The 23785-nt window shown below is 44.1% G+C and overlaps 1 protein-coding gene across 3 annotated transcripts in view; it reads right to left on the bottom strand.

Moving 5' to 3' along the window:
• Positions 1 to 23785, bottom strand: part of Pde8a (phosphodiesterase 8A) — a 111969-nt gene that overhangs the window by 29960 nt on the left and 58224 nt on the right. For all 3 annotated transcript variants that reach the window (XR_003709669.1, XM_028754794.1, XM_028754795.1), the window contains exons 2-9: positions 22497 to 22553; positions 20699 to 20889; positions 16306 to 16362; positions 15412 to 15466; positions 12608 to 12696; positions 7508 to 7586; positions 5921 to 6058; positions 1460 to 1548 (exon numbers count right to left, since the gene is read on the bottom strand). Coding sequence is in view for 2 of the 3 variants with exons in the window: in XM_028754794.1 (XP_028610627.1) it covers positions 1460 to 1548; positions 5921 to 6058; positions 7508 to 7586; positions 12608 to 12696; positions 15412 to 15466; positions 16306 to 16362; positions 20699 to 20889; positions 22497 to 22553 (755 nt within the window). In the remaining variant the exon portion in view is untranslated. The remainder of the gene's footprint in view (positions 1 to 1459; positions 1549 to 5920; positions 6059 to 7507; positions 7587 to 12607; positions 12697 to 15411; positions 15467 to 16305; positions 16363 to 20698; positions 20890 to 22496; positions 22554 to 23785) is intronic.

Raw genomic sequence — 23785 nt, 5'->3', positions numbered from 1 at the left:
CAGAGGCCCCACAGAGGCCCCACAGAGGCCCCACAGAGGCCCCACAGGCCCCACAGGCCCCACAGGCCCCACAGAGGCCCCACAGGCCGAGGTTCCTGTTAGCCTTGGTGAGCACACAAGCGGCTGGCTTGCTCCGTTTATTTCCTGTCCCTTCAGTTTCTTTCTCCCCGCCCCATAACCAGATCCGTACACACTCATCACAAGAACAACTGGAAAGGACATAAAAGACCAAAGACTCAGAACAGAGCCCACACAGACCCGCCTCCCCGAGGCCAGCACCAACTGGCAGCAAAGTCGGCTGACACAGCACGCAAGCTGTGCGGTCGGTCGGCACTGAGGGCCGCACCAGGCACCATCATACATGGCAGCCAGAGCTGAGACCAGAAACCAGACCTCTCAATGACTCGGTCTCCCCATGTGTAAAGGAGAGACATCACTGTGATGACTAAATGGGGCTGCATCTGGAATGAAATAAAATGTCACCTCCCAGTAGCAGGAGCCTGGCTAGAGGGGAAGTGCTTAGAACACAGGCAGCTCCTGCTGCCATGGGCCCACACTTCCTCCTCTTGCCTCCTTCCCTTTGTGAATGTGTCCTACAATAGGCCTGACTTTATCTTCTGCATAGTAAGGTCTTTCTTTACAGTGTAATGGTCTATGATCATCATTTATTAAAGTATGTATTTTACTGTTGGGTATTCTATAATTCACACTCAGAATTTTCTGGAAACTTTATTATTTTGAACAGGTCTGAGACAAGACCTCCAAAGATTTTAGACTCTTAATAAATTCCCAGTACGTGCACATGAACACATGCATGCCTGGCCATGTGGCCATGTGTGGGATCAGACAGAGGTTGACATGAGGACGTCTTTCTCAATTGCTTCTCTACATTAACCATCATCTTCATCATTATTATTAAGACAGGGTTCCTCACTGAATGTGGAGCTCACTTCCACAGCTAGACTGGCTGCCAATGAGACCCCAGATCTTTACCCACCAATGACAGGGTTACAGGCATGATGCCACACTGGCTTTTCTGGGGGTGCTGGAGATATGAACCCAGGTTCTCCCGCTTGCACAGTGCACATGTCTCAATGAGCCAGCTCTCCAGCCCCTAACACATCTGTTAGCATTCAGAATACTTTTCTCTGTGATAAGCCTTTGCAGAAACAGCTACTTCCAGTTAGATAAAAAGCTTATAAACACAGAGGTGCACATGCCTTGAATATAAACACTGAAGGCTCTTGCAAATCTACACGGCACAGAGAAGACTGTCTCAAGTACAGTGGCTCTGGACTGCAAGTGCAGTCCTCAGGGAACGACCACCCTGGTGGCCATCCTGTGAGACTCTGGCCTTGCTCTAAACCTTCTGCACTTCTGGGAGCAGTGTGGCGTTTACTTAAGTATTCAAAGCAAATTCGAAACACAGACTGCTGATTGCAGTCCGTTTCCCACTTACCCTCCCTGCCCAATGACAGGTATTATCTTCACATTTTGCTGTATGTTATCTCCATTTTTCTTCCGGGTATGATAAACTCCTTGCCACTCCTATGAACAGAATGTACATATCATTATGCTTTCAGTTTGAAACATAAATCCAGGAACATTTTCCATTTTAGCTTTGATTCATTAATCACCATGAAAGAACTTAGGATAAAAAAATGATCACAGATGAAATTCAAGTAAGCTGATATTCTTCCTCACCCTGTCAAGTCACTTGACTAAAGTCACCTCAGTGCCCTGTGGCAATCTGTTGGCAAGAGAGAAGCCCCTCACTTCACTGCACTCATGGCATGACTCTCATGGCATGAAGGAGGGACTTCCCACTCTGCCGTAGTGCTTGGTGCAGGTGTACTCAGAACTAGGGCACAGAAGAGCCCTGTGTGGCCATGACTATGCTAGGCTGTCACTAGCTTCCTACTGTGAATGGCTTTAGCCCTTCTGGACCTGGGGTTCAGTCCTTCTGCAGGGTGGGGTGCTGCGGCAGCACATCACAAAGGGGACGCTGGAAAGCCCGGGGTTGTGATTTTAGGAGCTCACATGACCAGAGGCAGGACTCCTTACAACAGAGAAGCATGGCTGAGGAGTAAATGGGGCACACCCTTCTTTGGGGTGATGAGGGTAGCCAGGGACTTGTCTTTATCAGCCAGCCAAGGATCTGGGTTCATCTGACAACTCACTTGGGGTCTAAGCTATGGAAATCTTCAAAACCTCCTGTTGGATGCTGAACTAGAGGCGCCCATAATGTTCTTGGCCCTTTAGAGCTCTGAAACCAGAGCTTTAAGATACCCAGTAGATACTGAGTCTGATTACTGGATGATGTAATTCTGAAAGCAATCATTTTTTAAGAAGACCATGTCAAAAACAGCCAGCTCTGTCTGCAGTTAGTACTGAACTGCAGCAGGTTATAAACAGCTTAGTTTTACATGCAGCTAGCCTAGGGACAGGCTGTGCCCAAAGACTAACCAGGGATCCCCAAGCAGGAAGGAGTAGGCAGTCCTCATCTCCACAGCCATGGAGTCACCCTGGAAACAGACAGCTCTAAGAGGACTATCAAAGGCAATGTGGAAAACTGTGACAAGTCCCTAGTTACCCTCATCGCCCCAAGGGAAGGTATGCACTGGTTCCTCTTCTGCCATGCTACAACTACGGATTGTGCAGTTCTGTTTGCTTGTTTGAGGTGGGCTCTCACTATGCAGCTCTGGCTAGCCTGGAACTGGCTACACAGACTAGGCTGGTCTCAAACCTGTAGTGACTTCTTGCCTCGGCCTCCCAAGTGCTATGAACTATACACTTTCAATGTGTAGACTGTATGGTGTGAGAATTACATCTCAATAGAACTGTTACACTACATGAGAAAGAAAAGAGGGAATGAAGGAAAGAGAAAGAAACAGCAGGTCAACAGAACCAAGCCACCTGAAAGATAGATTCAAAATGTCCTTCTCTAGCTCTTTCTGAAGTAACTCAGACAACTGGCAGACCCAAGCCAGGGTCTAACAGGCCATGTGAGCACCACAGTTTCCCGAAAGGAGCAGTGTTCAAGCCAGTGTCCTGGCTGGGGGAACAATGTTAAATATAAGTTTTCCAGTCACCAATATAAAAATTTAGCATGAGCCATATTTACTAATTATAAATATACAAAACATTTAGCTATGTATAATTGTGAGGTTGAACTCCTAAGAGGAAGAATACTTCCTTAGACCATGAGATTTCTAGTTGGTAAATATGACACCCAGTGAGCTCAGGAGCCAGCCTGTGTGGGGCGTGGGTGTTTTTGCACAGCCCTGTCCCCACACAAGTTCCCACTGCATACTGCCAGACTCTCACTTCTCTACTGCTGTCTGGTACAAGCTGCATGTCAGGCTGGGCTTCCAGAGCTACTGATATAGTCCCCTTTGGCAATTATTGTCACAAAATTAAGTCATTGTCATCCAGCTGTGCTGTCCCCAAGGCTGGTACTGTGCTTGCCCATGGTAAACAATCAAACAACACATGAGGCTTTTGTTTAGTGACTGAGGTCAATTACAGAATCTTGGTCACCAGGCAATCTGAACACTAACAGAGCAAAATGATATTCTTGGGATGAAGAGACCAGATGGGATTGGCCCACCATAACTGTGGGGATGTGAAGAAGACCTGGAGCAGGTCAGGGATAGACAGTGCACACTCAAAGCAAGCAAATTAGCAGCCAACAGGATTGATGAACCTGAAGGAGGCAAAAGGCAGAGGGATCAGTTTATTCCAGGGATCAAGACAAGGTATGAAGACAGCCTATGAACAGAGAGAGTGACTAAAAGAGATACTGGGATTTTTATTTATGAAAGGCAAGAGGAAAATCATTCTCTGACAATTTAATTTCAAGTGACAGCAGGCTACTGAGGGACAAGAACAAGGGGGCAAAGGTCAGAGTCCAGGTAATTTGTGGAAGAAACAGAGGAAAGTGGAGTAGGGAAGTGGACCTTGTCAGTGAGGAAGGAAGAGGATCACAGGAAATAAAGTAGGTCAAAGAGTCCTGAGGCCACATATCAGCACTGACAGGCATATGAATGGCCAATGTTTATCCTGCACTAAGTGCATGCGTGCACATATGTGTGTTTCAGGGCTGGGGCAATAAAAGAGGAAAAGTCAAACTGTCTAGACAGGATCTAGCTCCCTGAAAGATAGGAGATTATAAGTCCCCAACAGGGGAATTATGGGGAAGAAGGAAATTTATACAGAAAGGCATGGATGTGAACATAAAAATTCACGTTAACATTTCTATCTACCCCAAAGAGGCAAGGGCTGAAAGGGCTGTGGGGTGATAAGTGTCTGCAATACTCTACCCCAACAGCAGGGGATCTCTCTTCTGGCCCAGAGTTTCCAAACTGTGACATTCTAATGTCTACAGTTCTGGCCAGCTGACCATTTGCTGAATCTCCTCTCTTCTGCCATGCTGGGTCCCTGGTGGACATTTGAATTCTCCTTGCTGATCACAGCACTGTGGTTCCAGAAGGCCATTGACCCCTCCACGAGACCTTCCCCTACAGAGATGGAACTGGACAGATGTCTGTCCTCTCACTGCAGTGAACCAACAGACTGCTGAGTGGGTAGAATTACCTTTTCACACTCCCTAAAACCTCTGAAATACACTAAATAAACAGCTAGATTCCTTTTAGAAATAGAGTAGCAAACAGGCCAATAACATGAAAGTCTTCCTGGGTTTTGTTTTCTGCTATTCGGACTTGAGGCTTCTACCGGCAGAAGTGAGACATGGTGCACACAAACCTGACACAGTGACCACATGCCCTGTCACCATTGGCTCTCCTCAGAAAGAGGGACCCAGCTTGCCTGACAGGGGTCCAGACTAGTTTATACCCAACAACAAAATCACTAGCTAAAAAAAAAAACAGCTCGGCGTCTTGGAAAACACCTCTAATCCCAGCACTGGAGAGGCAGAAACCTGTGGGTCTCTGTGAGTTTGAGGGCAATCTGGTCTATAGAGAGACTGACTCAAAACAAAATAAAACAAAACCTCTGGCTCCAAGTATTACCAAATGAAAAGAAAAAAAATGACAGACTTGTACGCCATGGGAAAACCCTAAAGAGGACACGTCTTCCAACTCAGTGTGTCAGGACCCTGAGGTCTCTATGCTCATCTCAGTCTTTAGTTCTCTCCTCAGAAGACTCTCTGCTCCTTTCAGTAAGACAGACACCACCCTGAACTTCAAACCTGAAGGCAAGTAGGATCCAAGCTGTGCCCACCTATGGTTCTTTCCTCTCATTATACCCCAAGCCTGGCACCAGGGCGGTGCTGACAGACCACGGGAAAGGTCTGGCTGACTGCACCTGCTCCTTCTGTCTGCTCCTTTAGCACTCTGATTACACTTCTCACAGTCAACAACCATCCCTTCTGTTTCCGACTCTGGAAAATGATTCTCAGAGGCAAATGTTCTTGTTTTGACCATCCTTCTGTGGCAGGATTCAGCACGGTGCTTCGTCCACAGCTGGTATTTGAAAATTGCTCAGTGAGTGACTGAGGCTCAGACAAGAGTGTCCTGCCTCACTGACAGCCCTTTCCCAGAACTACGTGCCAGCATCTACCACGTAAAAGATCAATTATCAGGTATACCAACTTTCCAGGAAGCCAGGGTTGCACAGAGAAACCCTTTCTTCAAAACACACACACACACACACACACACACACCAACTTATCCACACTGCTCAGATAAAAACACCGACTTTAAGGTCAATCCCAGCAATTGTGCTTGCTGGCTAATCAATCACAGTGCATCCTCGGCTTCCGCTCTGCATCTGTAAAGTGAGAGTGACAGGACATCTGGGGACAGGGTAAGGCCGAGGCCACTCCTACACATGGTGCTCAATGAACACCAGGTCTTCCCTCCTTACCCAGAAGTGATAACGGTACTAGCATCTTACTTACCTTGTCAATTGTGACACATGAATTTATGGCATCAAGCAAATCACCTTTCTTGTCATTTATGGGCACTTGTGCTAACTCCTTCCCTATTAATTCTCCTGACTGATAACCCATTGTTGTTTCAAATGCAGGATTTGCATACTGGAAAGAGACAAAAGAAAAATTAAGTGAACTTAAAGATGTTTTGAAAAAATAAATGTTTTCTACCTAAGTACCACCCCCACCTCGTGAAAACCCAGAAGCTTGGATTTCATCATGAGTGTTCTATAGCCACGAGAGCATTGCATTCTGGGAAGCTTCTGCTTAGGTGACACATGGCTGGGCTTTCTGCTGTGTCCTTCTGAGACTCCAGAGTGACAGAAGGATCACTCCAACTTCAGTGAAGACCAAGGAAGGCATGTTCTCAGCACAAACCCAGGCTGCTACACCAGAGCTGTCCGGATGGAACTAGAGTGAAATAATGTACCAGACGGGGGTATAAAAACCCCCAGGCTTTGCCCTCCAGACTCCTGCAAGTAATGTCACCCCTGTGCTCATCTGGATGAGGAGAATAAAACATGCCTCTCTGGTACGATTCAAGTGAACAATATATGGAGATCAGCTACAACACAGAAAGTAGTTATATATGAAAAGTGTGAGGATAAGTTTCAAATAGATTAAAAGGCAAGAAAAATCCACGAGAACATTGAGCATGTATGGATGGTGATAAAGCAGAGGCCGACAGTCATGTGCAGGGCCTGTTCTCCTCACTAGACACTTCAGCAAACACGTTACACACATGAGCTCCAGAAACCCCCAAACCTTATGAAAGGCTCTGCTTCATAGCACAGCAATGGGCAGCTGACAGTGCTGTCACTCCATTTATATGCAGAGAAGGCAGATTCAGGTACATTAAGTGACTTGCCCAAAGATGCACCACTGTCTGAGGTGGACAGAAGCCGGGGCCCTCAACTCCTGGCCCGAGCTGCCTCTTAGCACCGACTCCCAAATAATGCCAGCACCAGTAACAAAAGGAGCCATAAGTTAAGATGCAATGAACTACAATCAAAATGGATTTCCTTCTCAGATAAAAGGAATCCTTCCTGGAACAGCTATCCTGGAGCAGTGAGAGCTATGTTATCTTTATAGGTATCTATTTATCTCTTATAGAAACCAGCTTTGCTAATAATGGTAGCCTAGTCTGTTATTTTCTGATTTTTTAACTGTTTTTAGTAAATTTTTACAAGTTTAAACTGCCTCCAAAAGCAGTGAGGAAAGACGTAAACACAGTGAGGAAAGCTTGTGTGTGGCCAGCCTGGCACACGCCTCTTGAGTAAGTCTCTCCTGCTTAGAACACCCCGCCATCCCGGGAGAATGAGACAGGATCAGCCACTGCTACACATCTGCCTCCATAAGAAATTGGTTTCTTATCTAGAGAATTTATTTTAAATTACATATTTTATTATTTTGCTCTTACAGTCATCTGGGGGAGGTGGGTAAAATGGGCTCTTGAACTTCCAAAAGAAAAAAAAAATCAAACTGTGGGGCTATAATCCTAAAAATAAGAACAAACAAAATAAACGCAGAGCATAGATTGCCAGAGGAACAAACCTGTATAATGTGGTCTTCACTCGTGATTTCAATTGCTTCTTGACTTTTCTCTAACGCAGTAAACACTGAGTTACAAGCCCTTTATGGATAAAAACAAAAGGACTAATGAACGTATCTACATTAGTCACAGTTATCAAGTCCAACACAATCGGGGGCACTACAGTAGCTTGCTTAGGTATCCAGAGCCTGGCTTACTGAGGTGAACATGCTCATTCAGAAAGAAGGAATGTCTGACAACATTAAGAAGAGCTTCTGCAGCCCTAGCACTGTGGACAGCCCTAATGCTGCATACACCAGGATGCTCACACACCACTGCAGCCATGGCCCCCTGAGCACCAGGAAGGTTTTTCAGCATCAAAGAACCTTCAAAGACTAAATGAGAGAAGAGGCAAGGCTGCTGCCCAGACTGGCAGAGGGGAGGTAGCCGGCCACATTTGGAGGTATTGGTTTAAATAATTATTCTCACAGTACGGGTTGGGGGGGGGGCAGGGCACGGGGTGCTCAGCTTTGTTGCCTGCTCTCTTCTCTTAGTCTTACCCTGTGAGCATATTCCCACCCTGCTCATGTTTTAAATGCTTTCTTAATTATATAGGTAACAAATGTTTACTGACTGAAGCTAGAAAAAATAAAGTAGCTCATCATTCCACTGTAAGGATAAGGTGACAGATATTAGTGAGACCATCATGCACTGCTTGTAGAGATGTAAAATCGGCACTACCCCCATTCTGGAAAACAGTCTAGAAATTCTTCCAATGGTTAAACATAAAATTATCGCATGATGCAGTGGTATCTACGACTGATTTTGTACTTAATAAAAGTAAGAACATCTGTGGAGACTGAGACTTGTTCATAACAGCTGGCCAGTACTAATAGCTCAGATGTGCACCAACAAAGAATGAATAATAAAATGTGATATGTGCATATAATGGAATGCTATACAGATATAAAACCAAGTGAAGTCCTGTTATCTATGCTATAGTATAGATGTGCCTTAAAAAGATACCCAAATGCAAGAAGTCAGTTACACGGGGCCACACACTGTATGATTCCATTTATATGAAATGTTTGAAACCAGCAAACCTAAATACAGAAAGCAAAATAAGGGTGTGGGCCTGGAGCTGGTAAAAATGTTCCAGAAGTGTGCTGGTGAGTGCACAGCTCTGGGACACAAGGAAACCACTGAGTGACCCTTAAGTCGGTAAATGGGATGGCGCATGACATCTGTCTCACAAGGCTGTTCAATAAATGAGGGGAAACATCTGAAACCCAGAACTTAGACAGGCCAACATCAAGCACTCTGGGAAGTTTCTTGTACAAACGTGCATGTCAACATGTACATTTATAAAGATGCAGACGTTCTGGCAGCTTTATCATCTCCTTCCCTCTCTGAACGTATCAGTGACCATGGCTCTCTATCACCGTGTTTAATCACCGTAATATTTTGTTGTAAGCTTACACCAAAATATTTTTAACAAAGCCCTATGATGAGGCACATGGGCTGCTTCCAGGCTGTTGTCTTAGGTGAGGGATCGTCCAAAGCATAACCACAAGGCTCTCTGGCCTCACGAGACTAAAAACACAAGTGACTGCCTGCTTATCCACAAAGTGCGGAGAATAGATGAGTAAGAACTTTAAAAGCAACAATGCTTTTTCATTCTTCTTGCTCAAAAAGGCTGTTATTGAAGACAAAAGGAGCCCGTGAGAGGCTGCAGGGGAAAGGTCCTCCTGCCAACCTCCACAACCTGAGTAGGGTCTCCAGGACTCATATGGCTAGAAGGAGAGAAAAGACTCCCTCAGGTGTCCCCTGACCTCTACACATACACTGTACATGCCACATCCATATACACAAACCCACAATATAAATAAACCCATTTTCAATAAAAAGAAAAATTAGAAGCAAGGAGCTGGAGGGACAACCCAGTGGCTGAGAGCACTTACTACTCTTCCAGAGGACCTGAGTTTGGTTTCCAGTTCCACATCAGACAGCTCACAACAGCCTGTAAGTGCAGCTTCATGGGACCCAACACCTTCCTCTGGGCTTTGAGAACACCTGCAGTCATATGCATAATGCCTACCCACCCCGCCACAACACACACATATACACCTAATTAAGAATAATAAACTTAATATTGATTTTTTTAAAGTGAAGGGGCCAGAGATGGCTTAGCATTCCAACCATGTGCTGCTCCATCAGTACCATCAGCTCCATTCCCAGCACCCAGGTCAGGCAGCCATAAGTGCCTGCCACTCCAGCTCCAGGAGAACCTGATGCCTCTGGTTCCTGCTGGCATCTGTACTCATTTACACAACCCCGAACACCCATACACATAATTAAAAATAAAGCCTTAAAAACAAAACAAAATAAACAAAAACAATTGGTGATTGGCTCAGTTGATAAAAGTACTTGGGAGACAGAAGCAGGCACCAGCCTGGTCTACATGGTGAGTTCCAGGCCAGTCAAGGCCATATAGTAAGATCCAGCCTCAAAATTAAACAAACAACAACAAAGCACAGACAGAAGTTCCCACCTCTGATGTGAGCAGCTTAGAGGACTTGGGCCTGTAGGAAACCACACTGAGATGCTCACTCTTCCTCAACCAGAGCAGAACATCAGGTGGAAGGAAACACTACGCTTCTCTTCTCCGTTCTTAATTTTTTGACTGCTAGTTCAAGTGACGTTCTTTTTGTGTTTTCTGACTTGTGAACTGCTTGTGCATAGCTTCAAATATTTTTTACTGGAGTATTTCATTATTTGACTCATCAAAGCTCCTTATTTAAGATATTAACCTAATTAATGTCTGTTGGATATGCAACAAATAATTTTGTTTTCTTTCAAGTATATAAAAGCCCAATGTTTTTCTGCTACTTGATTGGTTTCTCTTCCTCTGTGGAACCCAGTCTTTATGCTATGGTGACTCTAAGATTGCTTCATCATCCAATCAAATATTTTGCTTATGTTTTTTAGCATTTAGCATGGCTCTACATTTAGGCTTTTAGTTCACTGTCGGTTATTTGGGGTAGGGAATCAAACTGGGTACATTAATTTCTTTTTCAAATAATTAAGACAGCTGTCAGAGTCCTATGCACTGAAAAGCTCGTCTTTGTGTTGACTTAACTGCCACGCTGATCAGCCTCAGTCTTTACAAACAAGGCTGCTGTTTCCTGTTTCCAGCACCTGGCAGAACAGGTCTCCCTCTATTCATCATCTCCAGCCCCGCATCTCCTTTCCCTTTGTATTTTTTCTCTTTTCCTTTGTAATGTACATCTCTGTTGGCGGTCAGCTAGAACAAGGCATGATGGGAGATGAGAAAGGCATGATGGGAGATGAGTGTAGATTCAGGAGAGTCGTGGGGGCCACCTCTGGGAATCTGGACTCAGCCTTGAACTCAGTAGAGGATTGCAAGACAGCAACACCAATGCCGTGTGAAGAGAGGAGGCCTGAGGTAACGGCAGGGAGCCTGACTGAGAAGTCAATAACCCAGGCAACAGACAGCGGCCTTACTCCAAGGGTAAGTGAAGACAAAAGTAACTGACTCGAGTCCGGAGAAACCCACAAGAGTTGGGACGGGATGCAGTGAGAACATGATTCAGCACTGGGTAAAGGAGACCCAGGGGTTTCAGTGCAGGGCCATATGCTGGTGCTACTGTGTACACTACGCTAAGGTATTGAGGAAGAAATTTTAAGTTATCAACTTCAGGAGACGGGGAAAGAAAACAACTATAGTATTAGAATTGTAAATTACAGGCCAGGTGTGCTGGATGCACACATTTGATTCCAGCAACTCAGGAGGCAGAGGCAGGCAGATCTCTGTGAGTTTATGAACAGCCTACAATAGACAGTGAGACCCTAACTCAAAACAGATACAAGTACAAGTGAATGTGAGTCACAAACCAATGAACTGACTGCTGGTGACTGCTGTGGGCGCTCGGCTGAGAGTCACGTGACTTTACTCACCCAGCCTTTAAGCATTTCTGCTTAGTGATGATGTTTCTACCCTGATTGTAGTAATTCATTTCATTCTAAGAAGTGCATGTCTTTCCTGTATATGGGGCCATGTACTGCTTCCTACAAACTGAACACTCCAATTTCGATAGCTTTTCATCTGCCTTAGGCATATACATACAGAACAATGGCCTCTCTCTTTGATCCCCAATAAAAATGCTAACTAGTTGGACACAGAAGAGATATGGAGTGAGGAGAATGGCTGGCTTTATTCTCCTGCAAACCTAGGAGCATTTAAAAACCTTCTCTTACTTGATTACTTGATATACAAATATCTAGGCTTCTACTTGTTTCTTATTTAAAAGAACAAAGTCTCAGCCGCACGTGGTAGCAAAGGCCTATGATCCAAGCACTCAGGAGGCTAAGAAATGAGGATTCCAAGTTCAAGGTCAACCTTGGCTACGCAGCAAGTTCCAGACCAACCTATGCTACATGAGATCCTGTCTCAACTACAAAAGGAGAATTATTGACAAAATTGGTAATGTAGAGTAGGAAAAAAAAATACCAGTTGCCAGAGAAAAATGGCACTATATTGGGTATGGTATGTTTAAAGTATTTTCCCCTTAGCATACAAAACAGAAAATCCAGTATGTGTGGTTTTGTACCTTACTTTTTTCTCATTTACTACTGCTTTGAGGCCTCAAGTTTAAATGGGAGTCACTCATCAGACATTGAGTAGGATTCCAGAAAGTCTGCTGAGAAGCACTGGCAGCCCAGTATCATTATATCTTAAAACAATTATAACAACAACAATGACCGTGACGTGACGTGTAGAGGCCAGAGGTCAGCACTGGGCATCTTCCTCAGTTGCTCTCCACTTTATTTTTTGAGTCACAGTCTCACGTTGAACCTGAACTTGCTGATGCAGCTAGACCTGCTGGTCAGTAGGCCCCAGGAGTCATCTTCGGCGCAGGGATGACGGACACCCCGACTTTTCACATGAATTCGGGTCCTCATGTTTGCACGGTAAGCCCTTTACTGACAGCCAGCTTAGACCTCTTCTACTGTAACTGCTATCAGTGATGGCCCAAAAACCTTTGCTTGCAAGTTTGCCCTGGGGTCTAGAGGGCTTTTTTTTTCCCCCAGGACAGAATTACCTGAGTTTCAGTTGTGACCGCACCTCTCCAAACGCCAACTGGAGCAGTTCATTGTAACAGGACATGACGTTGGGGTTTTCTACATACCTCTACAAACAGAAAGGGGAGCTTTGTAGATAAAGAAGCACCTTTGATGTATGCCACAAAAGAAATTCTAAACAAGCCTTCAATTTGGCTACTAAAATTTTAAAAACTACTTTGTAGTCATTAATGTACAACAGAAGATGAGAGATGAAAGTTAAAATATACCAAATTAGCTTTAAAATTAGAAATACTAAGGTTCTCTGGTTAACCAGTCTTGCTGATAGGATTTTCAAGGAATTTCTCAAGTAATAGACAAACTGCTGTACACAGAAGCACATTTATACTTCTGCTTACATCTGTGGCTCAAGGAGGGAACTCCTACCTGAGTGACATTCTCCACTAACTGCCAAAGGAGCTGACTGGTGAGAATGTTGCCCAGTGTCTCTTACTGCTGTGGACACTAAGTATTCTATATGGTAACCTTTACATCATGGAAATATCCCATAACAAAGCAGACTGCATAGTTACAAGAAATTGGATCCATTCTACCATCAAATAATGTATTTCATTATGGTATTTTAGAAGTCACTGTGTTGTCACATACCTACAGGTCTCAGGGTAACCGCAGAGGGTATAACCCCCTTATAGAAAATAGCACAGTATTTACATATAAATGCTATCTTCCTGTATACTTTAATGACCTCCAGAATATGTATACCACCAAACACAAGGTAAATGCTATATAAACAGTTGTCATACTGTATTACATTGGGAATGGTAACAAGAAAAAGTCTACACACATTCACATGTGGAATGCTCTTTCCTGAATACTTTAGGTCTACAATGAGTCTACTGGTACAGAACTGGCTAACAGGGGACTCATGGCTAAAGGTCTAGCGATAGTTTCATTCTGAAAGAAGACACTCATGAGCAGATTCACTCCTGTTTCTGAAAAGAGTTCTTTGTTTTTACCTGCACAGTAAATGAATAGCAACTCTGGCTAAGGGGACACTGAGCGCTTACCAATCCCAGCCAATCCCAGCCAATCCCAGCCAATCCCAGCCAGATCAATACGGGACATGGGCTGCTTAAGGAGGTCCCTCTGCTGCCAAGGTGAAGGCAGATGTGCATCATCTGTGTCTTGTCTGAGTGACAACAATCTAGGTCATGTGGACATGCCAGTTAGAAGCTGCATAATCCTAATGAGACACTTCCCGAGCTTGCCTCCTCGCCTATAAATGAGAAGTAATGCTGTTTCTACCCACCAGACCTCCGTAAGGACAGAGATGGCAGGAGGAAGCATTCTGCCTCCAAACTGCTACAGGAATGAAAACATCAGGTAGCAGGGCTCCATGGTTAAGGCACTGGCTGCTCTTTCAGAGGACCCAATTTCTATTACTAACACCTAGATGGTAGCTAACAATCATCTGTAAGTTCTGGGGAATCTGACACCCCATTTCTGCTCTGCTGGCACCAGGTACATACATACACAGTGCACAGATACACATGCAGGCAAAACACCCATAACACAGAGATAGAAATCCTTTTTTAAAAGAAAGAAAGAAAGAAAGAAAGAAAGAAAGAGAGAAAGAAAGAAAGAAAGAAAGAGAGAGAGAGAGAGAGAAAGAAAGAAAGAAAGAAAGAAAGAAAGAAAGAAAGAAAGAAAGAAAGAAAGAGAAAGAGAAAGACAGACAGTGCTATCATAGCAGGGAAGAGGCAAGGACTGAGGCCCAGGCACACAGTAGGGCTGCCCACTTATAGGCTAAGCCCTTCTCACCCAGAGATCAGGGATGACTTTCCTTCTAGTGCTCACCTCCTGACGGATGCAGAGCACGGACCTTCTGCCCATAGCAGCCAGGACTTCAGGGAACACCCAGGATGGCTGTCCATACATATGTGTGCCTACACCTGACTAGCCAGGGACAGCAAGGAGGGTATTTCTGGGTACAGTGCGCATGCTGCTCAACCAGATGGGGTGGAGGCCTTGAGACAGACAAGGATCGCCAATCTGCTCTGCCAGTGAGACCTTGGGATAACTCTGACTGAGGAAGAAACAGAGCTCTTAGACTTCTGTCTACCAGTCTAGCCAGATCAATATGGGGCAGAGACAGAAATCATGTCTGTCTGTCCACTTCAATAAATAGCCTACCATGTAACCAGATTTTTCACTGGGTAGAAATGTTACATATCTACCAAACTATTTTCACCCTCAACTATTTATCCAGTGCTGGGATTACAGGTATGTGCCCCGCACCCATCTATTCTCCCATGCGTTTTGATTTTGTTTGTGTTTCAGTGCTGGGGCTCAAACCCAAGGCCTTCTACATCCTAAGCAAGTTTTCTTCCACTCGCCATGTCCCCATCTCCCATAGCTCATCTACAGTCAGCTGGCCAAAATCCTGAGAAGCCTTTGGTTTAAGAGAAACCAGTAGGCAGAGGTGAAGTAGAGGGTGAGCAGCCAGGGCTTGGGTTGCTTCTTTTCCAGAATCACTGAGCTTACTTCATAAATTTCAATTTCACATAAAAGCATTGTAATATAATTTGTAAATGAGTATGTCACTGCAGGTCATTTTATTACTCTGGCAGGCATAGCTGAGACTAAGGAAATGAAGTGTTACAGATTAGACTATCAGATTTCAAAATCAAAACAAACTGTGACACAGAACAGGAACAATTTTTTTTTCTTCAAAATAATTAAAAATTTTTTTGCTAGACACTGAATTGAGGTAAAACTTTCTCACACTGAATTACACTTGTACATCTAAGAGATAGGTACATACCCGTGTGAAGCCAGCAGCAAGGAAGGGCATTAAAGACACCTCTTCTTTGTCCACCCTTCAAAGGAAGATTCTAAGGGTTAGGTAGTGTTCGCCAATTTACATAATCTTCAATAGTCACATAACAAATACTTTCAAATGAACTGGATATATGCATACTAAATTAAAAATGAATTTCTTGTCTCAATTTAGTATTTAGCATTTTGGCAGGATATTTTTATAACCTGTTTAGTGGGGATAGAGGCTTGCTTGTTACTCAGACTGGCCTTAAACTCCTAGGCTCAAGCCATCAATCATTTTCCTGGGCCTCCTGAATACTGGACCACAGGTGCCTGGGTTACACCTAGGTATTTTAATACTTTAAATACAAAGGTTATGTTAACAACTGAATAGTGTCCAAGCATATACTTAATATATAAATCTCTCTATATTGAAACTATTAAATTCTCCTCTCTTCCATGCTGAAAATACTAAAGGGCACGGAAGCATGTCTGTCTCTACTGATTAGAAATGGCGCATACTTAAGGATTTGGTCTTCTTTGTATAGTCCCCTCTCCTTGCTATAAGTTGAGAAGATTCCCTGCATTTACATGTCACCCAAATCCTGACGGATACTTGAATTAAAGGTCCTACAAAGACCCTTCTTCACAACCTTTACCCTTAAGAAGATGGAATTTTCTTAATAGTTTGCCTGCGAATGGCAGTTCAAAGTCAGAAAACTAAATCTGAGAGCTGAAGTCCCTCTCTGAGGTCAAGCAAAGAAGAAAAATAAAATGCTACAGAGTGATGAAAGCCAGACTTCAAAGGGGCTCTCCTGTCACAGGCAAGCCCTTATTCTGCCATCTGTTGATAACACTGCATTGATATATAAATTTCAACATTAAAAAAAATGTTTACCTGCGTACTACACCAACAATAACTGTGTTTTCTGAGAATTTTGACGATCTGATAGACCTTAAAAAAAAACAAAGTTTTAAATAAATACAAAAACAATTCTTAAAAATAAATATACTTTCATAGTTTTAGCTGTACAATTACAGTGGGGAGGGAAACAAGAAGAGGAAGGGCTCCCTTTACACTGTGGGTTCACCGTCTCAGCTACTTGATCTTTCCTGGGGATAAACTCATCAGTGAACCCTAACAACCATGACAACTATCGTGTACAAATGAAACTCTAAGAGGACACTTTGTGCATTAACCCAGGGGACACGCTCCCCTATACTGTACTTACTAGAAAGGGGCCACAATCTTTTGTCTCCTCCCAGGAAGGAAGTGCAAGCTTCTCCTGCCTCTGCAGACTGTGGGGGTCACAGCAACCAGGGGCCAGCTTGTCAAAGAATGAAGAATTCTTTTTTTCTCTCCTTATTTACTCATTTGCTTTGCATCCCAATCGCAGCCCCCCTTCCTCCTCTCTTCCTAGACCTCAGTTCCCCTTCCCTCCTCCCCCCATTCCCCTACCCATTCTCCTCTGAGAAGGGAAGGGCCCCCCATGGGTACCAACCTGCCCTGGCACATCAAGCTAGGTGTATCCTCTCCCACTGAGGCCAGACAAGGAAGTCCAGCTATGGGAAAGGGATCCAAAGACAGGCAACAGAGTCAAAACCCCCACTCCAGAGAGAGTGTTGTGGAAGAGTGGAGGAAGGACTGAGGGAAACGGAACAGTCAAGGACACCTCAAGAAGACCTACAGAGTCAACTGACCTGGGCCCATGGGAGCTCATAGCGATTGAACCACCAACCAAAGAGCATGCATGGGCTAGCCACAGGCCCCTGCACACATGTGACAGATGTCTCCATGTGGGTCCCCTAACAAGAATGAAGAATTCTAAGATAAATTAGAGGTGAAGCACACTCTGTCCCTCCTGCCAACATGGTTGGGAAACCATAGCTAGCTGATCAGCCTGTCTTAAAGGGGCATCAGGAGTTAGAGCACATGCCTCCAACAAGCTCACAGAAGCTTTGCCACTCCTGAGGGCAACACCATGTTTCTATGAGAGTCCACCTCAGCATCCCAGTAGAGCAAACAGCACTGGGAGAGAATAAAAGCTCCTTCTCACCACCTCCCTTCATTGCTACTTTAGCTGCAGAGACTGTATATGCTGAGCACAGCGCACAGATTGCTCCTGATTGGTCTCTACAACACAGCAGAGACCGTTACAGAGGCTCACTATATAGCTTAGCCTGGGCTCAAAATTCTGAATGTCTGCCCCTACCTCCTACATGGAGGATGAGAAGCATGTGCTACCATGCCCAGAGTACCAGTGTCTTAACTACCTAGAGTAGAGTCCAAAGACTGGCTCAGCACACTGGGCCTTTGCATCTGGCTCTCGTCTTGTTGAGCCACCCAACAGCAGTCTGACCAGCAGCTGTGAGCACCTGCAGAGGGCCTAGGCACCCTACTGCTCCTCCTCCGTCTGCTGCCCTTCCTCCACCATTATTCTTTTCAAAGCTCCTGTCCACCCTCACTATTCAACTCAAATGTCTTCTCTCAAGCTCGCTTTCCCTTCTACATCTCTGTGAACTCACCTGCCTGTCTCTGTATGGCTTGACTACGTGCCCTCCAAAATCTATGTGTTGCCAATGTGATAGTATCAAGAAGTAGGGCCTGAAGAACTCCAGTCATTCGGGCTGCTCTCCGGTGAATGACATCAAGGCCCTTATAAAGGAGATTTCACATAGCCAGAGGATGCAGCCAGGCAACTGGACCTACTAGTAGTACCATTAGCCTGGTTTTCTCAGCCTTGAGAACTATGAAAAAAATTTTTTGTTCTGTGTTGCTGTTAATACTTGTTTTTATTTTATTATTTGTGTGTATAAATGTGTGTCTTGTGTGTGCCATGCATGTATAGGGGACAGTGGAGCCAAGAAAAAGATTGGATTTCCCTACCCTTCCCCCAGTTAGAGTTACAGGCAGTCAGCGAAGTGCGGTGACACACACCTTTAATCCCAGCACATGGAGGCAGAAACAGGCAGATATCTGTGAGTTCAAGGCCAGCACAGAGTGAGTCTGCAGAGTGAGTTCCAGGACAGCCAAAGCTACACAGTGAGACTCTGTCTCTGGTGGGGTAGGGATGAGAGGAGCTTTGTGAGCAGCTGTGAGCCACCTGACTTGGGTTCAGAGAATTGCCCTCAGGACTTCTCGAAGAGCAATAGGTGCTCTCAGCCACTGAGCCGCCATCTTTCTAATTCTTTATCAAGTATCTAGTCTCAAGTTTTCTGTTATAGTCACAAGAAACAAAGATACTCTATGTATGAATTACTTTTCTTGTGCTATGACCAATTACCCGACAAGAAGCAACTTAAGGAAAAAGTGCTTCATTTTTATTGATGATTCAGAAGATACAGTCCATCACAGTGGGGAGCCTGTGGCAGGACCATCAGAGCTGTGGCAAAGGGAACTTACATCTTGCAAATCAGGAAGCAGAGGGGAGGGATTCTAGAGCTCGGTGGAGCTTCCTTTTCCCTTTTTACTTACTCTAGGACTCTAACCCAGGGCACAGGACCCCCCACACTCAGAGTGTGTCTTACCCCTCTCAACTGATCCTCTTAGGAAATGCCCACACCGACACTCACAAAGATAACTTGCTAATGCCGTCAGCATGCCTTAGTTGGGTCAGGCTGACAGGTTGACGGGCTGAAACTTACCATCACACGCTACAGCGACATCGTCAGCCCCTCGGAGGCGAGATGCATGCTTTGTTCATCCTTACGGCTACAGTACCACACGTAGTGCCCAAACCAAGACTCACAAAGTAAGGCTCTGGATCAGGCTTTGAAAATGTAACCTACAAAAGCACTTGGCCTTCAAGAAGATACTGCACAGGAGTTCCAAACACCCAGTAAAGAGCTACAGGTGAATGATAATGTGGACAGGTCAGCCACTAATGGAATACTTTTTGCAAGCTGGTATTGCATAAGAACCTTCAAACAGAGGATAAAGGAAGAACAGAGCCCTGTCAGGCTAAGGTCTCAGGTCTCATGGGCTTCAAAGGTCTGCTGAAAGCAAGGAAGGTCAGTTGAGGAATGAGATTCTGGAGAAATTTTTTGATGAAACAGTTCATTTTTGGCAGGTGCCTTTGCAAAGATGATTTTTTTTTTTAAGGTTTTTCAAGACTGGGTATCTCTGTGCAGCCCTGGCTGTCCTGGAACTCACTCTGTAGACCAGGCTGGCCTCGAACTCAGAAATCCACCTGCCTCTGCCTCCCAAGCACTGGGATTAAAGGCGTGCACCACCACTACCTGGCTGCAGAGATGATCTTAAGAGAGACAAACCAGATAGAGGTTGAAACCAAGATGAAGCTGGCATGAAAAAAAACATCAGGGCCTGATCTTGTCTCTAGGAAACTCACTAGGGATGACACAAAGACCCCCCTACACACACACTCTCACCCCACAAGATGAAATGGTAGAAAGCTAACAAGACAGACCCGAGATTCCTGACCAGGGCCTGTCAGAAAAAGAATATGATCAGGGACCATATTTTTTAAAGGTCTGTTCTTCACTGGCCAGTCAAATCTACTGTGTACTGTTCAGTTCTGGAGTTACCCAAGAGCTACCAGTTTTTAGAGGGCTTGTCATATAATCATGAGGACCCAAGTTTGAATCCCCACTACCCGAGTATAAAAACCTGACATGACAGCAAGCATTTATAAGCCCAGGACTTGGGAAAGGTAGAAAGAGGCAGATCCCCAGAACTTACTGGCCTGCAAGCCTAGCTGAAAAGATGAGACTCAGGGCTGGTGAGAGACCCTGTCTCAATAATAAAGCAAGTGGCAAATGCAAGAGGACACCTATGTCAGCCTCAGGCTTCCACGTATACACTTTCACACGAGCATACACATATATACCACATAAAAAGAGTCTTTTAAAATAGTCTAGAAAATTATAATCATTCCTTTTTTAAGTAATATTCAAATGGTAGTTTGGATTAAATAAATATTGGTTTCAGCTTAACCCTAATGGTTGTCATTTATATTTTCTTGCTATTGTTTTTTTATTATTATTATTATATGTAAGTACACTGTAGCTGCCTTTGGACACCCATATGAGGGCATCAGATCTCTTTACAGATGGTTGTGAGCTTTGTGCATGCAAAACAATCTCTTACTGTTTTAAATAGAGCAAGCAAGACAATTAAGAAATAAAGATTTAGTCCTAGAAACAACAAAATTATAATGCCTTGCTTATACTGCATACGAGGAAAGGGAGATTGAATTTAACTTCGTGTGTTTACAGCCTGCCTCTACTGTCATAAGGACCCACGGGACTCTGTCGCCGGACTGCTGGCTTACCTGCACAGTGCCTCTGCGTCCATCTGTCGGGGATTTCTGTAATCTATGATGATGATGTCATGGAGTTTATCCTGGAAACAGGCAAGGACAGCCTGCACCTCCTTGGTGACTGTGCACTTAAACCCGGCTTTTTCACATGCCCTGGAGAATCCATTACACTGGTTATCTTCTTTGGTAAACACTAAAAGTACCTGGATCAGAAGAGCACAAACACATTTTTAAAAATCTTGTTATAACTGTCATTTTTAAAGAAGCCTCAAAAAATTCTTAAATGTTTAGGACACAAAATATGAACATAACATCTGTAACTACACATTCTTTTCTTACATATAACTCAGAGACATTAGCATTCAAATTGACGAGCCAATGCTAAAGTGTCTAGGCTGGAAGTCCAAGTGCTTGGACATACGCTTACTCCTCTTGCTGATAATGCATTGATAGGACTCAATAACGACTTGTCAGACATTTTATTTTAAAATTGAAGCAAAATACAAATTTACATTAGCAAACCGAAAGTTAACTAAGTATGACAAGGCTGCTATTCTAGTGAAATACCTCAGATGGTAAATGCAAGTATTTTAGTGAAACTGTTGGAACACATAATCCTTAAATGATGAACTTACCACGTTCTGACTCAAATGTTATGCAATGCCTCCATGTTGACAAGTCATTTGAATATGAGAGAAGAGTTGAGGACTACAATGTTACAGGTGAGGTCTGCTGGGTAAGTGACATACATGGACACAGACCCCAGACAACCTGCGCACCATCTGTGCCAAGGCCAGGATGATAAGTGCTTGTCTTGGTGCCTGGCCTATACCACGTAAAGCCTGGATCTGCTGCCTCTCCCCTATTCAACCAGGCCTCCAGCCAAATCAGGTTCAAAGCATCTCTGCTTCATCCCCTTCAGGGCTGGTCTCCATAGAAGACAAAGGTTGTGATGGAACAGCAGCCTTGCAGACAGAGGTTGACTACAAAACCAAAAGATATCCTTTACTTCCTTCAAAGTTTGCCCAACTGTTCAGATACCACTGATGCAAGGAACCAAGAACACATGCCTCTGTCAGTCTCCTTCACAAGGTTAAAATACAACAACAAAAATAGTTCATGAGCGGGAAGCTTCAAATAACTTGGCTGCCTTTTATCCCTTTTTAAAGATTTATTTTTGATTAATGGGTACAGGTGTTTTCCCTGCATGTACATATGTGTACCACATGTAAAAGTGCCCACAGAGTCCCAGAAGAAAGTGTCAGAGTCCTCAGCACAGAGTTACAGACAGCTGTAAGCAACTACGTGTGCACTTAGAACTGAAACTAGGTCCTCTGCAAGAGCAGTCAGTGCTCTTAACCACTGAGCCATCTCTCCAGCCCCTGATGCCAACATGGGATATATAAGACCTTGTCCCCAAAACAACAAACTTGGTGTAATGGAAGAAGCTGTGTTTTAACTTTTCATTTTGGAAAAATTCAAACTTACTGAAAAATTCTAAATGACAATGCCTTAAATAGTCTTCCTCTAGATTAATCAGCCCTTGGCCTTTCATCACTGTGGTTTCCCTCCTCTCAATGTACACACACGTGAGTGCATGCACAATTATACACTTCCCCTCTATTGAAACCCTAAATTGTAACCTCACTGTGTATTCCTAAGGAAAGGATTATAACATTGTTACCAAGTCCAAGAAATTTAACTGACCTAGTGCTAGCATCTAACTAGAAAAACAAATTATCTTAAATGTATCATTTTAAATACCCTCCTCATTAGAGAAAATTGAAATGTGATCACTACAGCATAATACCTGAAGTTGGTCTTGATGAAATCTCATCGGGCCAAATTGCACATCAGCTACTGATACCTGTAAGAAAGAGATTTGCTTCTATTATTTTTCTACTCAGTGTCACAGATAAAAGTAAAATATCTACTCTAAAATTTATACAAATATTAGCTAAGTAAGAAGAACTGCAACCACACTTGAAAACTCCTAGAAGAAATGAAAACAGGAAAGCAGAATGCAAATGTATCTGATCCCAGGGTGGCTGTCTCCTGGCCCGGTAGAACTTCCAGACAATTACTCATCCTTCCTCAGCCACAGTTTCTCATTTGTTACCAAAATCAAGTAAGATTATAATACAAGAGTAGATACTAAATAAACACTGATAGCTCCTATAGACCATTCCCACCTTTTCCTGTAGGATAATGAAATCTTATATCCAAAATGGCACATGAATAAGGCAATCTAGTAATCAGAACAATGGATATCAAAGAAGCTTCCTGAGAAATAGCTGACTCTTCTTTTACAGAGGAGCATTAACCAAGGGGTTAACCCATTCTTAACTATAGAAGACACTGACGTTAAACACCAGACACTAATACACACAGCATCAGGCCTGGGAAGATAGTTCAGTTAGCGAACTACTTGCTGGAAGAGAATAGAGACCAGAGAGCTTCAGCAAACTACATAAAAATCTGGGTGTGTCTGTGATACCAGCACCAGAGAGATGGATTCAGGCAAATCCTGGGGCTCACTGGCAAGCTGGTTTAGCTGAATCAATGTGCTCTAGGTTCATTGAGAACTATTGCTTCAAAAAAGTAAGGTGGAGGACTGTGAGATAGGTCAGCGGGTGGTGGCACTTGCCATGTAAGCCTGACAAACTGAATGTGATCCCTGGCCCCATGTAAATGAGAAGAGAACTAGCTTCACAAGGTTGTCCTCTCATTTCTACAGATGTAACATGTGATGGTATCTGCCCCTCCCCACACACAAACACAGGATATTTTGTAAGTTGTAGATTGTGAAAAAATAGCAAAGGAGAAAGAAATTATATCTGATACCTGTCTTTTGCTAGATTGCTTCAGATGTAATTACTGAGCATTGGTGGCGCATGCCTTTAATCCCAGCACTTGGGAGGCAGAGGCAGACGGATTTCTGAGTTCGAGGCCAGCCTGGTCTACAGAGTGAGTTCCAGAACAGCCAGGGCTACACAGAGAAACCCTGTCTCGAAAAAAGCCAAAAGCCAGCAAGGGGGCTGGGGGAGGAAGAATATGCATACAACAGGAAACAGGTACTAAGTCCTTTGCTTAAGGCCA

The sequence above is a fragment of the Grammomys surdaster genome, unplaced genomic scaffold (genome assembly GCF_004785775.1).
Source record: "Grammomys surdaster isolate TR1022 unplaced genomic scaffold, NIH_TR_1.0 126036, whole genome shotgun sequence".
Classification (NCBI taxonomy): Eukaryota; Metazoa; Chordata; class Mammalia; order Rodentia; family Muridae; genus Grammomys; species Grammomys surdaster.
Note: the sequence above shows the minus strand (reverse complement) of the source record. Positions and strands in the feature narration are given on the sequence as shown.